Source organism: Eulemur rufifrons, chromosome 14 (genome assembly GCF_041146395.1).
Source record: "Eulemur rufifrons isolate Redbay chromosome 14, OSU_ERuf_1, whole genome shotgun sequence".
Taxonomy (NCBI): domain Eukaryota; kingdom Metazoa; phylum Chordata; class Mammalia; order Primates; family Lemuridae; genus Eulemur; species Eulemur rufifrons.
Genome location: NC_090996.1, coordinates 15610441 through 15629722, shown reverse-complemented (window position 1 = coordinate 15629722; position 19282 = coordinate 15610441). Strand labels below are relative to the sequence as shown.

The 19282-nt window shown below is 63.7% G+C and overlaps 1 protein-coding gene across 1 annotated transcript; it reads left to right on the top strand.

The window, feature by feature from the left end:
• Nucleotides 1-5070: 5070 nt before the first annotated feature.
• Nucleotides 5071-13018, top strand: LFNG (LFNG O-fucosylpeptide 3-beta-N-acetylglucosaminyltransferase). The gene is made up of 8 exons (XM_069485891.1): nucleotides 5071-5496; nucleotides 9889-9937; nucleotides 10401-10500; nucleotides 10588-10741; nucleotides 10882-10967; nucleotides 11277-11442; nucleotides 11881-11966; nucleotides 12177-13018. The coding sequence occupies exons 1-8, from the start codon at nucleotides 5071-5073 to the stop codon at nucleotides 12241-12243; spliced, it is 1134 nt and encodes a 377-aa protein (XP_069341992.1). The 3' UTR covers nucleotides 12244-13018.
• Nucleotides 13019-19282: the final 6264 nt, after the last annotated feature.

Below are 19282 nucleotides of genomic sequence, written 5' to 3'. Positions count from 1 at the left end.
GTGTTCCTGCTCTCATGTGGCTGGCACCCACCTCCTTCCCAGCCATGCACACACCTGTCTGTCCATCTACCCACCCATCCATCCATGCATCCATCTATGCATCCGTCCATTCATCCACCCATGCATCCATCCATGCATCCGTCCATCCATCCATCCATCCATCCACACATCCAACCATCCACCCACCCATCCATCCATCCACCCATGCATCTGTCCACCCATCCATCCATCCATGCATCCGTCCATCCATCCATCCATCCACACATCCAACCATCCACCCACCCATCCATCCATTCACCCATGCATCTGTCCATCCATCTATCCATCCATGCATCCATCCATCTATTCACCCATCCATCTGTCCACTCACCCATCCATCCATCCATCCTTCCATCCATCCATCCATTCATCTGCCCATCCATCCATGCATCTGTCCATCCATCAATCCATCCACCCATCCACCCATCTATACATTTGTCTGTCCTCCATCTATCCATGCCCCCACTCATCTGTCCCACCAGTGTTTACTGAGCACCTACTTTGCGCCAGGCCCTGATGAGGACTGAGAGGCAGTCCCTGCCCTCGGGGAGGCAGACAGGTGAACAGGCAGCTACGACCTCACGTGGTCAGAACCAGGATGGGGGATAAACAGGGCTGGGGAGGACTTTCTGGGAAGGGAGCACTTGGCTGGCCTTGGAGGATGCCTCAGGCCAGGGTGCCCCGCAAAACCCTGCTCAGCCACCAAGACCAGGTTGGCTGGATTCTAACAGGCCTGGCCTCTGTCCACACCTGGCCCCACGGTTTAGGTGGGAAGGCCAGGCTGCCAGTGGAGCGGTCGTTGCTTTATGCCTGCAGAGCACCAACCCCAAGCCAGCCCCGGTGGGCAGGGCAGGAAAGGCGCCAGCCATGTCCCCATCATAAAGTCCTAAGCCCCACAGAGAGAAGGGAATTGGCCCCAGACCACACAGCGTGTGGGACAGTAGGCTCTGCCCCCATTGTCCCAGGCAGTGCCCACCCCAGCTGCAGTAATGGGAATCAGCTGCCGCCACCATGCTGTGCCCCTCCCTCCTGCCAGGGGAGCCCGGCTAGGCAGAGCTTCCCAGCCAACCCCCACCTCCACTCCTGCCAGCAGTGGCCACTCACCCAGAAGCTTCTGGGCTAGGACAGTCACTGGGCCACCCTGGCCGGGCCACTGCCCCTTAGGAAGCCCATGGGCACCTAGCATCTGGGGGCTCCAGCACTCCTGCGTCTGTGCCAGACAAGGACGGGGGCCCAGAAGGGCGCCAGGTTTGCCAAGGCCCCCCCAACCCTCTTCCTGACCGCCTTGCTGGGGGTCCGGGACACTGCTGCCCTCTCTGGGCTCTGCTGCTAGGCTGGAGGAGGCTGGGTCCCGGGACACTGAGCAGGGGTGAAGGGTGGATGCGCTGCAGATGATTTCCTGCCGGGTTAATGGGTCACCCATTATGTCTGCACAGATCTTCCAGGACCCCGCAGGAAGGCAGGCCTGAGGCAGCCCCCAAAACCACGGCAGGGGAACACAGGCAGATGGTCACCTTAAAGCCAGTCCCAAGGCCAGGGCAGACCAGCCCACGGCTTCTAGGACCTGATGGTGCTGACCCAGCAGGAGACCCCAGGCTGAGCCCCCGGCAGGGAAAGGGGTCCTAAACCCAGATAGGGCCATAACACTGCCTCTGGGCCTGATGCGGGCAGGAGAAGCGGGGTGGGGCCCTCCTCGTCATCTGAGTCCCCAGCCCCTTGGGCCACCTTCCCACTTGACCTCAACCTCCACAGGCAGGTCTCTCCAGCCATGCAGGCCTTCACTGCCCGGGAGCCCCAAATCGGGGCTGGAGGGGGGGCCCTGCTCAGGGGAGGTTGGCATCCCAGGAAGCAGGAAACCCATGTCCCTGGGCCAGAGGGCCAGGCTGCTCACTGCGTCTGACCAACTACCCACGAGCACCTCATAAAGTGGACAGGAATGTCATCCTCATGGTACAGGTGGGGAAACTGAGGCTCAGAGGAGTAATGCTACGGGTTCAAGGTCTTAAAGCTGAGAAATGGCCTCTCTGGGATGGGAAGGCAGGCAGTCTGGCTGGGCCCTGGGACAGCCTCTATCCCTAGCCTCCTCAGGAGGACCCTAAGGCCCCAAGCGGCTTCCCTGGCAACCTGGTCAGCCCTCTCCAGCCCCTCCCCAGCTCCCCATTTCCTGTCCTGAGCTGTTTGGCCCGTTGGGTCCCTGGAGGGAGCCCTAGGGTCTGGGAGGGGGAGGGGAGTGCCTCAGGCTAAAGCTGAGCCTCCTAGGGGAAGGGGGTGGGGGCAGCTAGACCAGCCACCCCCCTACAGTTTTCAGACCTCAAGGAGTCACCACGAAATTCCATTCTCCTGACAGCAAAGAAATTGATTCACTCTTGCCAAAGCCAGCGGCCCCCACAAGAATGCTATAAGGCCTTGTCCTGCAGTTCGCAGACAGGCAGCCGCACCAGGGCCCACCACTCCACCAAGCCTGGCCGCAGAGAGATGCAGGAACAGCGTCCCCCCGCCCCCCCCCCCCCCCCCCGTCCCTGCCCCCAGCTCAGCTCCGTGCACGTGCCCCTGCCAGGCTGGGTACCACCTTCTGCATGGCTGCCCCTTAGCACGGTGCGGTGGTCCCCTCTGAGCCTCGGCTTGCTGTCTGTACAACAGGCACACCACTTGAACCGCCTGCGGTCAAAGACACGGCGGCCAGGTGGGCCAGGCAGCAGGAGGGCCCAGCGCAGCAGCAGGGACTGGGGCCTTGCCAGGTGGGAGAAAGGTGGCTGGCTGCTCACTGCTCTTGCCAGACGCTCAGCACCTGCCCACTAAGGATGCCAGAGACGAGCTCCAGGTGCAGGGCACAGCCGACACGGAGACTTGGGGGCTTGGGCACTCTTGGGCTGCTGCGGAATGAGGAGGCTTGCAGGCAGCAGCAAGCCATGGCCAAGACTAGGTCACGAGGCACGTGGGCACCAAGCTGGTACTTGGACTTGCAGGCAATAGGGAGCTATGGAGGAGTCTGTGCTCCGTGTGTGTGTGTGTGTGTGTGTGTGTGTGGAGCGGGGGTGGGGGGTGGGGTGGGGGGGTGCGGTTATGATCGGAGTTGCCTGGTTGCTGCGTGGACAATAAATAGAGCAGGTAGGCTGGGGACAGGGAGACCTGGAGGAGGCTGCCCACGTGGTCTAGAGGAGAGATGCCGGCACTGGAGGGGCCCAGTCTCAAAACAGTCCAGACATGGGTAGACAGGAGTTGGTGGGGGGGCAGTGAAGGACACGGGGTGAGGGGGCATGGAGACCCTTCAGGCCTGAGGCTGGGGCTGGGCTGGGGCTCAGCTACTTGGGGGCAGCCAATTCAGCCACCGGGCTCTTCTCTCTCCTGCCCACCGCAAGCCTCCCCAAGCTGCCTGGAGGCTCCAGGGCTAGGCTCTGGATGATGGGGGAGGGGTTTATGGCAGGAGGTGACGCCATGGGAGACTTGTCACTTGGGCACAGCCAGCACCATCTGCTCAGGCATCTGCCTGCCCGAGGTGGTGCTGGCTAATTACCTGGGGCGGGCAGGAAGAGGCCTGGGAACCCCCATCCCCCACCCTGCCCATGGCAGAGGGACTAGGGTGGGGCCCCCAGGGCCCTAAGAGCAAATGGGCCATGGCCCCCTTGTCAGGGTCTGGCGGTGGGGCCAGACGTTCGTTCAATAAATCTTTATAGAGCACCTACTCTGTTCGAAGACCTGTCCAGGTCAGGATTACAGGAGATGGCTGCTGTCCTGTGGTTGACGTTCAGGCAGAAGGAGACGGAGGCGCAACAAAGTGGCATGTAAATAACTGAAAATGCTCTTTCAGGGGTGAAGATAACCGGCCGGTGTGCAGAGCCCAGGGGGAACCAGGTTAGGCGTGGTGGTTGCAAAGGACCTCCTTAGCAGGGGACGCGGGAGCTGAGGCCAGACGGGAAGGAAGCGCAGCCGAGCGCAGAGCCGCCCTCCCCACGCTTCCGGAAGATGCGAGGCTGGGGGCTGGCACCCTGCTCCGAGGGACCCTTGGCCACTTCCGGGCCCCTAGCCCCTCACCCCGGCTGCAGGCGCGCATTCCTGCCGCCCCCGCTCGTGCGGGGGGCCGGCCGGGCCCGTGGGAAGGGCCGGAGAATGGGGCCCGAGTGCCGGGGAGGCGGGGCGGGGAGGGCGCACAGCTGGGCCACATCTGGGCCAAGCGCGGAGGGACCAAATGGGCCAGAAGGCGGCCTTTCATCCTGTGAGGGAACAGGCAGCCTTGCCTTCTCCTCGCCCTGGGGCGCCTGAGGATTTTGGGGGACCAACCCGCCGACGTAGGGGCGGGACTCGAGATAATTAGCCCGGAGGAAAGGGGTGGAATTTGGTACAGGCGCTTTCTCGCTAGAACATTGTGTCCCCACCTGTGGCACAGGTGGCCAAACTCCCGGTCCATATCCGTAACGGCTGCCCTGAGCCAGGCGGTCGGGACGACCCGGGCGCCGACCCAGTGTGCCTGCCTGCCCCGTCCTGAGGGGAAGAGGCCGGGCGCTGGGAGGGGAAGTCCACAGCCAGGAAGTAGGGGTGTCCCCTGCGGTGCGCCTGAGCCCGAGGTCCCAGGTCCCAGGTCCCAGGTCCCAGTCCACAGCGCCGAGGGCGTGCCCCTCCGCGTGCCGGACGCCCGGTGCATCCCCGGCCGGCGCTGGCCAACCCGGGTTTCCCCTTCGGGAACACGGGCAATGGCCCGGCCCACAGCCCGACGGCCCCGGCGGCCCCCAGGGGTGACCCGGGCGGGGCGGGGTGTGCACGTGCGCGGGGGCGGGGCCGTTCTGCAGTGCCCGCCAGGCGGTTCCCAGCCCCCCGCCGCGGCCCCACGTGGGCCGGCGGGCCCCGAGGGGCTCCCCGCGCGAGGCCCCGCCCCGGGCCCGGGAGCCAGTCAGGGCGCGGGGGCGGGGCCGGGGCGGGGAGGTTTAAGAGGGCCGGGCGCTGGTGGCGCACAGCTGGACGGCGCCGCGGAGCGCGGGCCTGGGCGCGGGTGCTGGGCAGGGCGCACCGGGCGCACCGCGCTGCAGCCTCCCCACCATGCTCAAGCGCTGCGGCCGGCGCCTGCTGTTGGCGCTGGCGGGGGCGCTGCTCGCCTGCCTACTGGTGCTCACCGCCGACCCGCCGCCGCCCCAGCTGCCTGAGCGCGGCCGGCGCGCGCTGCGCAGCCTGGCTGGCCCCTCGGGGGCGGCCCCGGTGCCCGGGCTGGGGGCGGCGGCGGCGCCCGGAGCGCTGGCCCGCGAGGTGCACAGCCTGTCCCAGTACTTCAGCCTGCTGACCCGCGCGCGCAGAGACGCGGCCCCGCCACCCGGGGTCGCCTCCCGCCCCGCCGATGGCCACCCGCGGCCCCCGGCCGAGCCGCTCGCGCCCCGTGACGTCTTCATCGCGGTCAAGACTACCAAAAAGTTTCACCGCGCGCGTCTCGACTTGTTGCTGGAGACCTGGATCTCGCGCCACAAGGAGATGGTGAGCCCCGGCGGCCTGGGCGGGCGGGTGGGATTGGGACACACCGTCTTGTCCAGCTGGTGGCAGCGTCCCTGGGGGGCCAGGCTGCATCCCTGTCCAGCTGCTGGGGCTCTCTGGGGCGCGAAGCCAGTCCTCCCCCTGGGAGCCCAGTCTGCCTGTCAGGGCCACTCTCCCCACACTTTTGTGTAAGTGTCCAAGGGACCCCACCATCAGGCAAGCCCCAGAGCCCGGGATGGCTGCAGTGACCCGCACCAGTCTCTAGGGCTTGGGGTTGGTGCCCTGCAATGCTTCTTGCCCCCAAACACTGGAGCACATTACTGTCCCCAAACCTGCTTGGGCCCGTCTTAGAGCATCCACTCTGGGCTCAGACCCCCATCTGGGGAGGAAGGCTCTTTCCTTAGAGGTGATGTGAAGAGTTAAGACCCCTGGGCCAGTCCCCCACCTCATCCCAGTTTGCTGGGGTATGGGGGACTGGCCATTGCTGGCTGGTGGGCCCGAGGGAGGACATCTCAAAAGAGCGAGCCTGGGTTTTGGGGTCTGTGTGGAGACCCCCTCCCCCACAGCACAAGCCTCTCTGAGGCCTGGAAGCTTGTGCTCAGTACGGCCCATTTGAGCATCAGCTTCTTGCAAGCGCATAATAAAGACACACCCCACTTTGAAAATTTCCCTTGAGGCTACATCAGGACGGTTGAGTTGGGGCGGGATGGGGACAGAGTGTGGGCTGTGTGCAGTGTGTGGGGGGGCTGGGCATCTCCAGGCTGGGAGATGCAGGGGCAGTTGGTGTGAGGGGGGTCTCGGAGAAGACCCTGCGCCCCTTCCTCCCTGTTCAGACCCCGGGGACCCAGGGCCTCTGGCCTGTCTGAGCCCGTTCGGGGCAAGGTAGAGGTTGGGCCCAGGGCCCCATGGAGGTCAGGGTCCTGTCTGGTCCTGGTGTGGGGAGGGGGCCCTGGGAACCCCATGGCAGCCTCCTGGGAACACAGCGTCCCTTTCCCAGGGGCACAGCGGGCCGGCAGGAGGGGGCGGCGGGGGCCGTGGGTTTTGTTTGGCTGCTGGGCCGTTAGGATTCCCAGCGCCGGGCGGCTCTCACGCCGGCCCCTTGGGCAAGGTAACAAAGCCCCTTTCTCCAGCCGAGAAAGGCGTCGGGCCTCTTGTGTGCAGCTATGCGCTCCATGGGAACCGCCGCTGGCGCGCTGACCACTCAGGTTGCCTGGCGATGAGAGGGCCTGTGGCCCCCCCAACATCCCTGACTGACAGCCCTTGTGGGGCACCAGCCATGAGCCAGCCCCCTCTCCCCCCAGCACTCAGCCTTCCTGCTGTGTGACTTTGGGCATCATTCAGCCCACTCTGGGCTGCCACCAGCTCTGAGCTCCTCGCATCATGGAATTTTGGATCTTTTTCCAGCAAAGGGGATATGGTCAGGGGTCTCAGGTAGCAGTCCCAGCTGGGCTGGGTGATCTTGGGCAAGACCTAGGGCTTCTCTGACCCTCAGTCTCCTCATTTTTGAAATGGGGGGAAACATGGCCCTGCCAGTAGTGTATTATAAGAGAGGCCTGGCAAAACCTGGCAGCAACGGCGTGAGCCCAGCAGGCACTCGGAGTGGAGATGGAGGCCATTGCTCCACTGGACCCTGAAGCCCCTGTTGAAGGGTCACAGATTTTCCTTTTCCAGCTCACCCCACCCAAGAGAGGTTTGATCTGCCCCCAGCATCAGTCACATGAGCATAGCAAGCTGGAGCCCCCCTTGTGGGGTGCTGTGGGCAAGGGGTCCTTGGAACTCCCTGCAAAGGAAGTTGGGGTGCAGGGTGACTCAGGCTGGTCTGCTGGGGGAGATTTGAGATCAGGGCTGTGCTGGGGAAAACCCAGAGAGGCTGTGTGAGCCCAGAGTGGGCATCTGACCACATGCAAGTGGGCGGGAGGGAAGACTTCCTGGAGGAGGTGCCATTTGAGCTAGACTGAGAGTAAAAACATTGCCCAGAAAGGGCAATCCCATCATAGAGAGCACAGCATGGGGCTGAGCAAGAAGCTTCCAGCAATTGGAGTGGGGGTTGGGGGAGGGCTGGCCACAGGGGCGTCCAGGATGAAGAGCCTGGCCTTTGGCCCACATGCGCCTCCCCCGCCCCTCCCAATAGCGGGCCAGGCTGGAGCGGCTGCCACCGCAGCAGCCACAATTGTGGGGGGAGAACTTGGCATCCTGTGTTTCTTTGAATCGCGGCTCCAGGAACAATGCTGCTTCCTGTGGGTGTCCCCCCACCCCCGCCCTCGTCCACCCTGCTGCCCTGCTCTTCCTCCTCTAGCCGGCAGGGAAGTTGGGGGGCACTGGGGGGTCTGGGTCCCTGGCAAGCTGGGGCTCGGCTGGTCTAGCACCACCTCGGCTCCAGAGTATGACCAAGGGCTGGTGACTGCACCTCTCTGGGCCTCAGTTTCCCCACTTCTTGTACCTTGGATGGTAATGGTGCCCATCCCCAAGGGCCGCTAGGGAGAGAAAAGAAGAGAGTCCGTCTCCACTTTGCTCTCCACGCAGGTGAACTCCGTCATGCCCATTTTACAGAGCAGGAAACTGAGACTCTTAGGGTGGGTGAGGCCCATGGTGGGATAGCCCCTTTGCCCTCCTCTCCTGGTTGCTCTGTTATGGAGAGACAGGGCCTGGCACCCCCACAGCCCCGCCCTCTCAGATGCCGTTCTCCTGGAGGCCTCCCTGCTCCCCAAGCTGAACAAAGGTGACTTTAATCTGTAGCCCGGGGCTGGGTTTTTAGGGCACACCAAAGCGCGGGAGAACAGACCTCCCTTGATCTCATTAAGAAAGCATTTTCCTTTTAATCCAGCGGCAGCAGCGGAGCGTCTGCACGGGCCGGCCCTCTGCCTCCCACGGCATTCCTGGGCTGAGATTGGGGAGCGGACGGGGGGCTGGGTGCGAGTCTGTGCGTGCGGCCGCCCTGGGGTGTCTGCTGGGCTCTGCAGGAGGGGTGTGTGCAGAGAAGGTGTAGAGGGAGCCTACCACCCCCTAGCTCTGGGCCTATGATCCCCAGCTCATGGCCTCACCCGAGACTGTGCCCAGGGCTGAGGCTGCCCAGGTGAGGGTGGGACCCTTCCTGAGGTGGGGTGGGTTTCCCCGGCCCCTGGGTATGCACTGTGCTCCAGGCCTGCACATGCTGGAGCCTCCGCTGGACCTATTTGAACATGGAAGGAAACTGAGGGTGGGTGGGTGTCAGTGGGTGCCCTGCTGCTTTTGCTCAGAGCATCCCCCACACACCCCAGGCTCTGAGCTCAGCCATGCCAGGGTGCGCTGGGCGGCACGCGCTGGGCGGGCCAGGCAGAGGAAGGAACATTCCTCCCCATGTGCCGACAGGCCCAGGCGGGCGCCAGCGGGCTCCTGTCGCCGCCCCGTCGGCCCCCTCCTCTTCCGCAGAGCTATCCTGGCAGGGGGTGGCCTCTTGCTGGCACAGGTGGAGCCTTGCCCTGTGCCGTGGCCCTGGGCAAGGCCCATCTGCAACCAGGTTTTTTTGCTGGAGCAGCAGGAGGGGGCTGGGCTGCATGAGTGCCACGGGCCCTGATCCGGGCCCTGATCCGTGGGCTGGGACACCTGTGGTTTCCTGCCACAACCCCGCTGACCATCAGTTAGGTGACTTCAGGCTGCTTTGGCTCAGAGAGGGTAGCCTGCCTGGTTGGCCACACAGCGGGGGCCGGGGTCTGGCGTAAAGGCCCAGGCTGGAGGGCTGCAGTGCTGGTGGCTGCACCCTGCCCGAGGGACCTCGTGCCCAACCCGGCCCAGTTAACCAAGCCAGCTGTATGGTAATGGGCAGCACGGCCACTCCCGCTTAACTCGGCCGAGTTAAGGCCGGCCCCGCACCCCTCTCCGAGCGGCCCAGGACAAAGCTGGCAGACAATGCCTGGTGATTCATCCTCTCTCCGGGCCCTTTGTCCGCCAGGGCTTGGCAGCCGCCCAGCAGAGGCCTTTGTCCCCGACCCGAGTGATTGAGACTTGGCTTACCAAAGCCGACCTCCTCCGCCTGTCCCCCAACCCGTCCCGCCCCCTCCCGCAGCCTCCAAGTGGCAGGCTGGGCGCTGTGTCAATAAGGGTGTGTGTCCTGCCAGGTGCACAGGGCAGGCCGGAATCGGTTACCTGGTGGGTGGGTGGGGCACCCCACCTGGCTCGTGCCTGGGTGACCTTGGGCCCAGCTGTCGAGGTTGGGAGGGAGGCCCCACCTCCTGAGAGCGAGTTCTGCTGTGCCTCCAGCCCGGCCTGCTCTGCATGTGGGGAGACCGAGGCCCGGAGAAGGGTGGGGAGTAGGTGCATGAGCTCCAGCTGCGGAAACTGCAGGGTTCCTGGCCCCGTCCCCTCGTCCTTCCGTGGGGACACAGAGCTGCCTGTTCACGGCCGCTTTTCTCCTTCCAGACGTTCATCTTCACGGACGGGGATGACGAAGCCCTGGCCAGGCACACGGGTGAGCCCTGGACTTGGGGAGGGAGGGGCTCGGCCTCGATCCCAGCGAAACCCTCCCTCTGCCCCTCCCCCCACTGGGGGCAGAGGGGTCGTGGGCAGCGGGCCTGGGAGGGCAGTTTACTCAACAGGTTTGCTCAACGCCCCGCCCCACCACTCCAGGCCCCCCAATTCTCATGCAAATGAGGCCCATTCAGGCCCGGGGTCCCTTTGAGCCCCAGCGGCAGCAACAGGTGGCGGGTGCTGGGAAAAAGCTGTGTGAATGGGCCAGGGCGGGGCGCCTGGGAGGGGGCTGGGCTGGGGGAGGGTCAGCTGGCCTGGGCCCTTGCGTAGCGGGAGGTAAGGCCACTGCAGGCCAGGCTTGAACCCAGGGGGCTTTTCTCGAGCCACTGGGGCCCTGGTGTGTCCCCAGGCCGGCCCACTCTGAGCCAGCTCAGACCCACTTAGAGCCCCTCCCCTGCCCCCAGGCAATGTGGTCAACACGAACTGCTCAGCCGCCCACAGCCGCCAGGCCTTGTCCTGCAAGATGGCCGTGGAGTACGACCACTTCATCGAGTCGGGGAGGAAGTGAGTGTGGCCCCTGGAGACCCCTCCACGCTCCTGCCCTGGCAGCCCCTGCACCCCCTCATGCCCTCCCCATGGCCCTGCCCTCAGGTGGTTCTGCCACGTGGACGACGACAATTATGTCAACCTGCGGGCCCTGCTGCGGCTGCTGGCCAGCTACCCGCACACACAGGACGTCTACATCGGCAAACCCAGCCTGGACCGGCCCATCCAGGCCACCGAGCGGGTCAGCGAGAACAAGGTGGTGAGTGCCCGCCCTCCCCTGCCCTGTGTCACACACACACACCCCCAGGCACAGGGTGGGAGGGGCTGAAGGCAGCCCTGTGGCCTGGATGTGGGGGGGGGTCCCAGTCCCCCCGTCTCACGACATCTCCCCTCCCTCAGCGTCCCGTCCACTTCTGGTTTGCTACGGGTGGGGCTGGCTTCTGCATCAGCCGTGGGCTGGCCCTGAAGATGAGCCCGTGGGCCAGGTGAGTGCCCAGCACAGGCGAGGCCGACCACCGGCCAGCCAGGTTGCCCCAGGTCCCAAGGTTCCCCCACCGTGGGGGCCTGGCTTGGCTTGGTCCCCAGCCTCCTTCGGGGTGCTGCCCCTCCTGCCTGCCTTCCCCTTCCTGCCCTCTGGCTTTCAGGGGCAGCCACCTGGCACCCCACTCAGCGCCCTGGAGCCCTCGCTGGTGCAGAGGAGTGCGGGCACCTCCTCTCTGGGCCAGCGCCTTCTCCATATGGGGTGCCTGGTGGGGCCTGCCTCAGCTCACTGTCCGGGACCTTCCCTCTTGCAGCGGGGGCCACTTCATGAGCACGGCCGAGCGGATCCGGCTTCCTGACGACTGCACCATCGGCTACATCGTGGAGGCCCTGCTGGGCGTGCCCCTCATCCGCAGCGGCCTCTTCCACTCCCACCTGGAGAACCTCCAGCAGGTGCCCGCCTCCAAGCTCCATGAGCAGGTACGCCACCCCGGGGCCTGGCCTGGACTCGGGTGCGCGTGGGAAGGGGCAGGCAGGGACCACTTGGGGCGGCCAGGGAGACCCCACCATCGGTGGCCATCAGGTACCTGCCTCCCCCCGCAGTGTGGCCACTGGTCCCAGCATGCCGTCTGTCCTCCCCTTGTTCCTCTGAAGTGTGTGACGCACCTACCCTGGGCTTCTCGGGTCTTTTCTTGAATTAGTAGAGATTCTCCTGTGCACGACTGGCGACTCGACCAGCCCCAACTGTCGCCACCGTGTTGGACTTTTATTCCTGGGTGTGCAGAGCAGGTGTCTCTCTAGGTCTGAGGCGAGGGCAAGGCAGGGCTGTCACCTCATTCAGGGCCATGTGGCCAGCTTTGGATACAGCCCGGGGACACTGGGGCCCCTCCCGGCATCACTCCACCCCTCTCCCCACAGGTGACCCTGAGCTATGGCATGTTTGAGAACAAGCGGAACGCTGTCCACATGAAGGGGCCCTTCTCGGTGGAGGCTGACCCATCCAGGTGAGGAAACTGAGGCCAGACAGGGGCTTGCGAAGGTTCCTGGGGGGGCAGGCAGGTCTGGGGCTGGGTGTCCTGAGCAGCATGACTGCACAGAGGTGACCCCGGAGTCCTGCTTGCTCAGGGTGGGGTGGGCCCCCCCAGTGTCGTGGGCCTACAGACGTGCTCTGTACCCCACCCCACACAGACCAGCCCCCCACTCTGTCCCTACAGGTTCCGCTCCATCCACTGCCACCTGTACCCGGACACACCCTGGTGTCCCCGCACTGCCATCTTCTAGCAGCCATAGCTGAGACCCCATCCCTGGGTGCCCCTGGTATCCAAAGGGCCCAGGGACCCTGTTGTGCCGCCCTTGCCTCGGCATTCGAGGCCCTCCCAGGGCTGTGCCTGCACGTGCGTGTATGTGTATCGTGTGCCCGCCTGTGTAGCAGACTGCTGGTCAGTTCTGCTCTGCAGGGGCCAGCAGAAGTGCCACTTGTCTGTGTCCCTGTGCTCTGAGGCTCCGTGGGCTTCAGAGGATTTGGATGTTGGAAGTCACTCTGAGGGCAGTTCTGTTAGTATTTTTGGATCTTTTTGCAGCCTGGAGTTCTGGGCTACCCTGCAGGGACACGTGGGTGCCTTTCTCTCCCTGCTGAGCACAGGCTGTGTGCTTGGGATCTTGGCCCCTGCCTGAGCCCCCAGCGCGGCTGCACCGTGCTCAGCACAGGGGAGGCTGGTTTTGGGGGTGAATGGTCTCAGCCCCCGCCCTGCTAAGCTCTGGCCTGGGCACAGTGGCTCAGGAACAGTAGACACTGCCCAGTCCCTGGTTCCCGGGGCCACCCCATGAAGCCCCTGGTGGCCGTCCAGCTTGGTGACCAGTGGCTCCCCTCTCAGCCTTCCTGGGGAGGGTCTTCCCTTTGTCTCCCCAGCATCGGGTGAGTCAGAGCTGAGCATTTTATCTCCTCTCCGAAGTAGAGAGAACATCGCCCACAGTGGGCGTGTCTGTAAATATTGTGACAGTAATTTTTTACTGTGCCTTTTTTTTTTTTTTTGCAAGGGGGTGGGTAAAAAGTAGGGTGTTTTTGTGTTTTCAGGGGGTGGGGGAGGGTCTTATTTTATCTTTTCTGTGGATCAGAAAAAGCAGAAGCCAAACTTGGGATGGTCTTTGTTGTCAAAGCTGAAGTGGCCGTGTGTGACGCTCTATGTATTTATGTTCCAGTATCTGGAATCTCCCGCCCTGCCCCTCGCAGCCGCCATCCCCGCCGGGCCCAGCTCGGCTCACCTGTCTCGTTGGGGCATTTTGTGTTCTGTTTCTCTCTTTGCAAAGACATAGCTAGGAAAGCCAGTGGTAAGGGAATGTTCTCAGGGAATTGAAGTGTTGTTGCTATGGTGACGTCCTTTGCTGTGAATAAAGGTGCTCTTTGCAGCAACCTCGGGGGTCCTGGTCTTGGCTGGAAGTAGGGCCTGAGCCCCAGGTCCCTTGGAGGTGGCTCCAGGGGCCCCGGGACACACAGGTGAGGGAGAGGCTCAGCCTTGTGTGCACCTTGTGGCGTAGGTGGGTAGAAAACTCTCCAAGCCAACTATTGAGGAAGGAAACGGTGTCAGAACAGCTATGGCTGGTGCCAGCCCTGGGGGAGGCGGGCACTGTGCTTCCCAGGGAACAGGTGGGGGCTGCTGGGAGCTACGTCCCAGGCCGGGGAGCAGCCCCCAGGCTCTGGAGCCGCAGCCTGGCTTGGGAGTCTGACCCCGGCAGGAGGGACAGTAACTACGGCAGCTGCCTGGGACCTCCTTAGCCAGCTCCATCCCTGTCACCAGCCCTCAGAGTCCACAGCTTTGTCTCCTTTTGCAGATAGGGAAACTGAGGCTCAGAGCAGGTGCTGTCCACAGGCAGCTGGGCTGGAGGAGCTCAGACTCAGAGGCCGGGTGGGCCGTGGGTCCCGTCCCCCATGTGCTGGTCGTGCTGCCCTTCACCCCCTTCCCTGGTGGGGGTGTCTTGACACCCTGACTCAGCTCATGGGAGCGGGGCTCCTGAGAGGTGGCAGTGCCCAGCTGGCTGCGGCCTCAGCCCCCACCTCAGTGGGTCCCAGGAGCCTGGGCGAAGAGTCTGACCTTTTCTTCCTCAAATCTAGCCTTTGCGGGTAGAGCGAGTAGGCGAGGGCAGAGGTGGCCCCCAGCAGGGGTTCCCTCCCCACCCCCTTCCCGGCAGCCCCAGGGCCTCACTTCCTCTTCTCCAAACCGGAGCCCAGCCCCTCCTGTGCCAGCTCAGCCTGTCCTGCGCCCACGCACGCACACGCTCAGCGCCCACACGGCTGGGGAGGGCCCCTTCCTCACAGCCCTAACGATGGCTGCCCTGGCCTTGGGGGTGGCTGGCAGGGCCTGGTCCCCGCTTAGCCTTGGACAGACCTGAGTCAGCAGAGCAGCTTACGGTGGGGCGGGGGGTTGAGGCCATGACTGGGGCAATGGGAGGGACAAGGGACCCTCACCCTCCCTTGGCCTGACCCCCATCTAGGGGGCACCCCCAGACTCAGCTGCTGTCCTCCCTCAGCACCCACCACGTGCTGACCACTCGGGGTGGTCCAGGGGCCAGCTTCTGGGTGGGGCAGCTGAAATTGCTGGGGGGGTGGGGTCACAGTGGTCGCTGTGGGCCTCCTTCCTGCCCTGGTGAGTCAGAGGCTTGGTGCCTTCTGCCCTGGCCCCCACGCTGTCCCCTGTGGCCAGCATCACCTCCCGACAGAGCTAGAGGGGCCCTGGGCGGAGGCCTGGCTGTCCCAGTGGTGGGGACAGCCCCTGCAGGCACAGCTGTGTGGCCCCTACTGGGGCAGGTGCAGTCCACGTCAGCACTGGGCCATTGGTCACCACAGCATCACAGGTCACCACAGCTTGTCCACAAGTCCCAGTGGGAGGGGAGCGAGGTGGTGGGTTGCTGAGCGGGTGCAGAGGAGGTGGCAGGAGGAAGCCTCAGCCGCCATCTGAGGACTGGGGACAAAATGCTCTGGGCCTGGGTGGTCCTGGGTGGGTTAGGGTTAGGGCAGCACCTGGCCCTTTCCTCCGCCAAGCTGAGGGAGGGAAATGTCTCTCCCCACGAAGGGGAAATGGGTCCAGGAGGGCCTTAGGGGAACAGGCAGCCTGATCACTTCCACCCATCCAGAGGGTGAGTCACCTAGGCGGGAGAGGTGAACTCATTTCTCCCCCAGGCACGTTCTAGGGACAGCTGTGCCCCACCCGCTGAGAGCGTCATCGCCCCACACACCAGACTAAGGGCTGATCAGAAAGGGCCCTCAATGGCCCAGGGGGGTCCACGTCCCCCAGTCTGGTCCAGCCAGGCGCCCCCAACAAACTACCGCTCATTTGTGGAGCTTTCAAAACTCACAAGTAAAACTGCAGCTGTCAGGGCTGCTGAGTGGGCAGCGAGGGCGGGGGCTGACCAGGTGGGGCGAGGGCTGCTAGGGTGGGTCCCCTCCTCCCTCGGTTTAAAGGAACTTCCCCTCTGAGGTCCTCAGGACAGGCTTCCCGGGTAAGGCACCTCAGCTGGAGGGGCGTTCCGGGGCCAGCCTGGGCACAGGTGCAGAGGGGGGACCAGTGGAGGCTGGGAGGTAGGATGAGCATTGGGGTGGGTCTCCATGATCCCCCCTCCACACGTGCACACCAGCAGGCAACCAGGGCTTTCCACAGGCTCTGGTGCTGGGCCTGGGGTCAGAGGAGAGGCAGGGGCCAGGGCCAGACCCGTCATGGGCGAGTTCTGCTGCCACCTGGGCCCATCTGGGCCCGTCTGCCCTCCCCAGCCCCACTCTCAGAGCCCAGGTTGGACACACAAGAAGGCAGTCGGTGCATGACTAGAAGGACCCAGGGGCGGGGAGGTGGGAGGCTGGAGCCTGGAGGCTGCCCAGACGACACTGCCACGCAGAGTTTGGGGGCTCACATCTGTACTGCCCCCACTGCCTAGGCTTCTGAGACCCACTTCTGCTCCATGCACGGCCCACACAGTCCTCGGGCGCCGGCTGGTGGCCACAACGGTGGTTTCTCTTCCCTTCCGAGTCCCACCTTTCCTGACACCCTGGCCGGATCTGGGGGTGCAGCCCCAAATGGTCTGGTGAAGGGTCTTCTGCAGCCCTGTGCCTGTGATGTCAGGACTGATGTCTGATTCCTGCAACGTGGGTGATGTCGCGTGGAGCTCGAGTCAGCTTCCTGCGGAAGGAAGCCCGGGCCTCCCGCGGACACTGCCTGCGCCCGGCCCGGGAGTGCGGTGTCACAGCACCCCTCCTGCTCTGACACCCCGGGTCGCAGCCTGGCCCCACAGCAGCCCCTGGGCACTGGGGAGCTCTGGGGTGGGAGGAGCCAACTGTTCTCTTCCTCCTCCTCTCCCTTCCCCCAGCGCCCCCTGCTGGGCACCCGCAGTCCCCTGTCCCAGCAAGATTTCTGCTCCGGCTCCCAGGCATCCTCTCCCTCACTGCTCCTGGGTCCATCCTCGGTGACCTTGGTATTCCCTGCAAACACCCTGCCCTCACCCCCCCAAGTCCCCCTCCTGGGCTGTCCTCACCTGGCTGGAATCTCATGGGCTTGGTCTCACCTTTAACATTCTCTCTTGGTCAAGCTGTGACCGTGATCTGGCTACACCCGCCTCCTGCCTGCTCTGCACTGATACCAACACCAGAGCTCAGCCAAAGAAAACCGGCCTCACATGCCCCCACCCCACCCCCAGTCTCACTTTGAGTTCCAGGCAACGGGCCTCAGGGGGCCCTCGGGGAGTCCCACGTCTGTCATCTACGGCTCACCCCTTCTGCCCAGCCTCGTGATGTGCCAACGACCTGGCTTCCTAGTTCATGAGACCCTCTGGGACCCAGCCCCTTATCCCATCCCCCCAGCTCCTGCTGCGGCCAACCCTCCACCATGCCCGGGGCCCCAGCCCCACCATCAACTCTCCTCTCTCCTCCCCACATCCCTTCTCCTCTCTCTGCTGCCCACCAGCCTGACACACACGCACGTGTGCACACACACTAGAGCACACGCACACTCCCCCTTCTCTGGACCACGCTGCCTCCAGCCGTTGTCCTGTTTTTCTGCTTTGCAGCCGAGCTCCCCAGAGACCTTCATTCTTACTGTGCCAATCCCTCCTGCCCCTCGCTGTCCTGGACCAACTGCTGGGCTTTCTAGGCACTTGTCACCAAGCCTTCATGTGACTTCCAGGACGCCCACTCCCCTGGGCTCTTCCCCTCCCCTCCCCTCCCCTCCCCTCGGCAGCCCTCTTGTCCCAGACCCTGAACACTGGGCCCCACCCAGTCCTCGGTCCTCCTGTCTTCTTTTTGACACCCACTCCCTGGGTGATCTCACCCAGGCTAGCGGCTTTAAACACCATACTGCTGTGTGCAGCAGCTCACACCTATAATCTCAGCCACTCAGGAGGCTGAGGCGTGAGGACTCCTTGAGGCCAGAGGCCCGACGCTGCAGTGAGCCATGATCACGCCCCTGCACTCCAGCCCAGCGCTCTCCCCAGAACCCAGCCTTGCACGCCCCATCGCCTCCCCACACCCTGTGATGGCTGAAAGACACCTGAGGCTCTCCATGTCCAAAACTGGTCCTCTGACCACCCCCGCCCCAAACCTGCACCCTCCCGACTGTCCCATCTCAATTTATGACAATACCATTCCCCCAGCTGCTCAGCCCCAACCCACACCACACCCAGTCTGGAGGAGGCGGTGTTGCTGTTACCTTCCAGAACCCGACCCCGTCCCATCACTGCTCCACCCCAGCCCGGCTGCCATCAGCTCTCACCTGCGGTAGCCTCCTAACTGGTTTCTCACGTGGACCCTGCCCCCTTCCCAATTCAGCAGCCAGGGCGATCCTGTTTAAATGAATGGTAGGTCATGTGACACTGCTCAGACCCTCCCCCCTATTCCTGGCTCCCCCCTCCCTCAGGATAAATGTCAGAGTCCTTATGGGACCCACAGCCCTGTGTGACCCTCACCCCCTTGCTTGAACACACCAGGCATATATCTGCCTCAGGGCCTTTGCACGCACTGTTCTCTCAGCCTGGAACTCTCTTTTCCTCAGCCACAGGACTAGCTTCCCACAGTAGGCAGAATAATGGCTCTCAAAGATGTCCCTGTCCTAATTCCCAGACCTGTGGCCATGTCATTTTACATGGTAAAGAGACTTTGCAGATATGGTATGGGTTAATTAGGGATCTTGAGATGGAAAGATTATTCCAGATTATCCAGTGTCGTCACAAAGGACCTCATGAGAGGGAGGCGGAAGAGTTGGGGTCGGAGCGAGCTCTGAGGGTGCTGCTGCTGACTTTGGAGCTGGAGGGGGGGCCAGGAGCCAAGGAATGTGGGTGGTCTCTCAAAGTTGGAAAGGCGAGGACATGGGCTCTTCCTGGACTGTCCCCAGAGCCCGCGGGAGGCACGCAGCTCTGCTGACACCCTGACTTTAGCCCAGGGAGACTTTGCCCCACAGAACTGTAAGAACATAAATGTGTGTTGCGCCCACTGTGTGTGCAGTGATTTGTCACAGCAGCAGTGGGGACCTCACATGCTTCCCGACCTCCCGAAGTCTCCCCTTGGCCACCAGTCGTTCAGGGAGACTTCTCTTGACTGCTGAAAATTGCACCTGGCCCCCACCGTGCCCCACCCTTCCAAACCCTTTACCCTGGTCCCCTTTCTGCAGCACCTGCCACCTTCTCACGTCCTCCCACTGGAGCACGGGCTTCCCGAGGCAGAGCTCTCTGTCCCGTCTGTGGCTGCACTCCACCTAGAACAGTGCCTAGGCGTAAACACACTCACTGGGCACACGAATGGATGGTATGCCACCCCGTTAGGACCAGGGTGTCCCTGATACTGACACAGGGACTGAGTCTGAGAGGGGAGGGATGGGCCTGGGGTCTTTCCCTTGAGGCCCCTGGCTCTCACTCCAAGCCTGGGGCTCTCTTGCCTTTTTGGGCTCCTAGGGCAGGCCCAAACGTCCCCAGTTTACTGTCCTTATCACATGACACCTTGGAAGCCTCAAAGGTCGCCACCCTTGGGAACTCAGCAGCTCTCCAGAGCTCACCTGTCCTGGTCCCTTCCCAGAGCGGCCACAGTTAAATCAGAAAGCGCTGTACAAGGCTGCTGGTGTGTGCTGGGGGAGGTGAGAGGGGCTCTGCCCCGCCCCCGTCCCCGGGGCCCACACGTGCCCCGGAAGGTGGGAGCCACAGAGAGTCCCGGGACTTATGCTGGGCCTGGCAGGTCTCTTGCCCACTTGTGTTCTGGGCTTGTGCACCCAGGCTTGGGGGAGAATGCTTCGCTGGTCAAAAGGGGCCTCCCACCCCCACTCCCGACTTCAGAGGTTGTAAAGGCGCCTGTGTG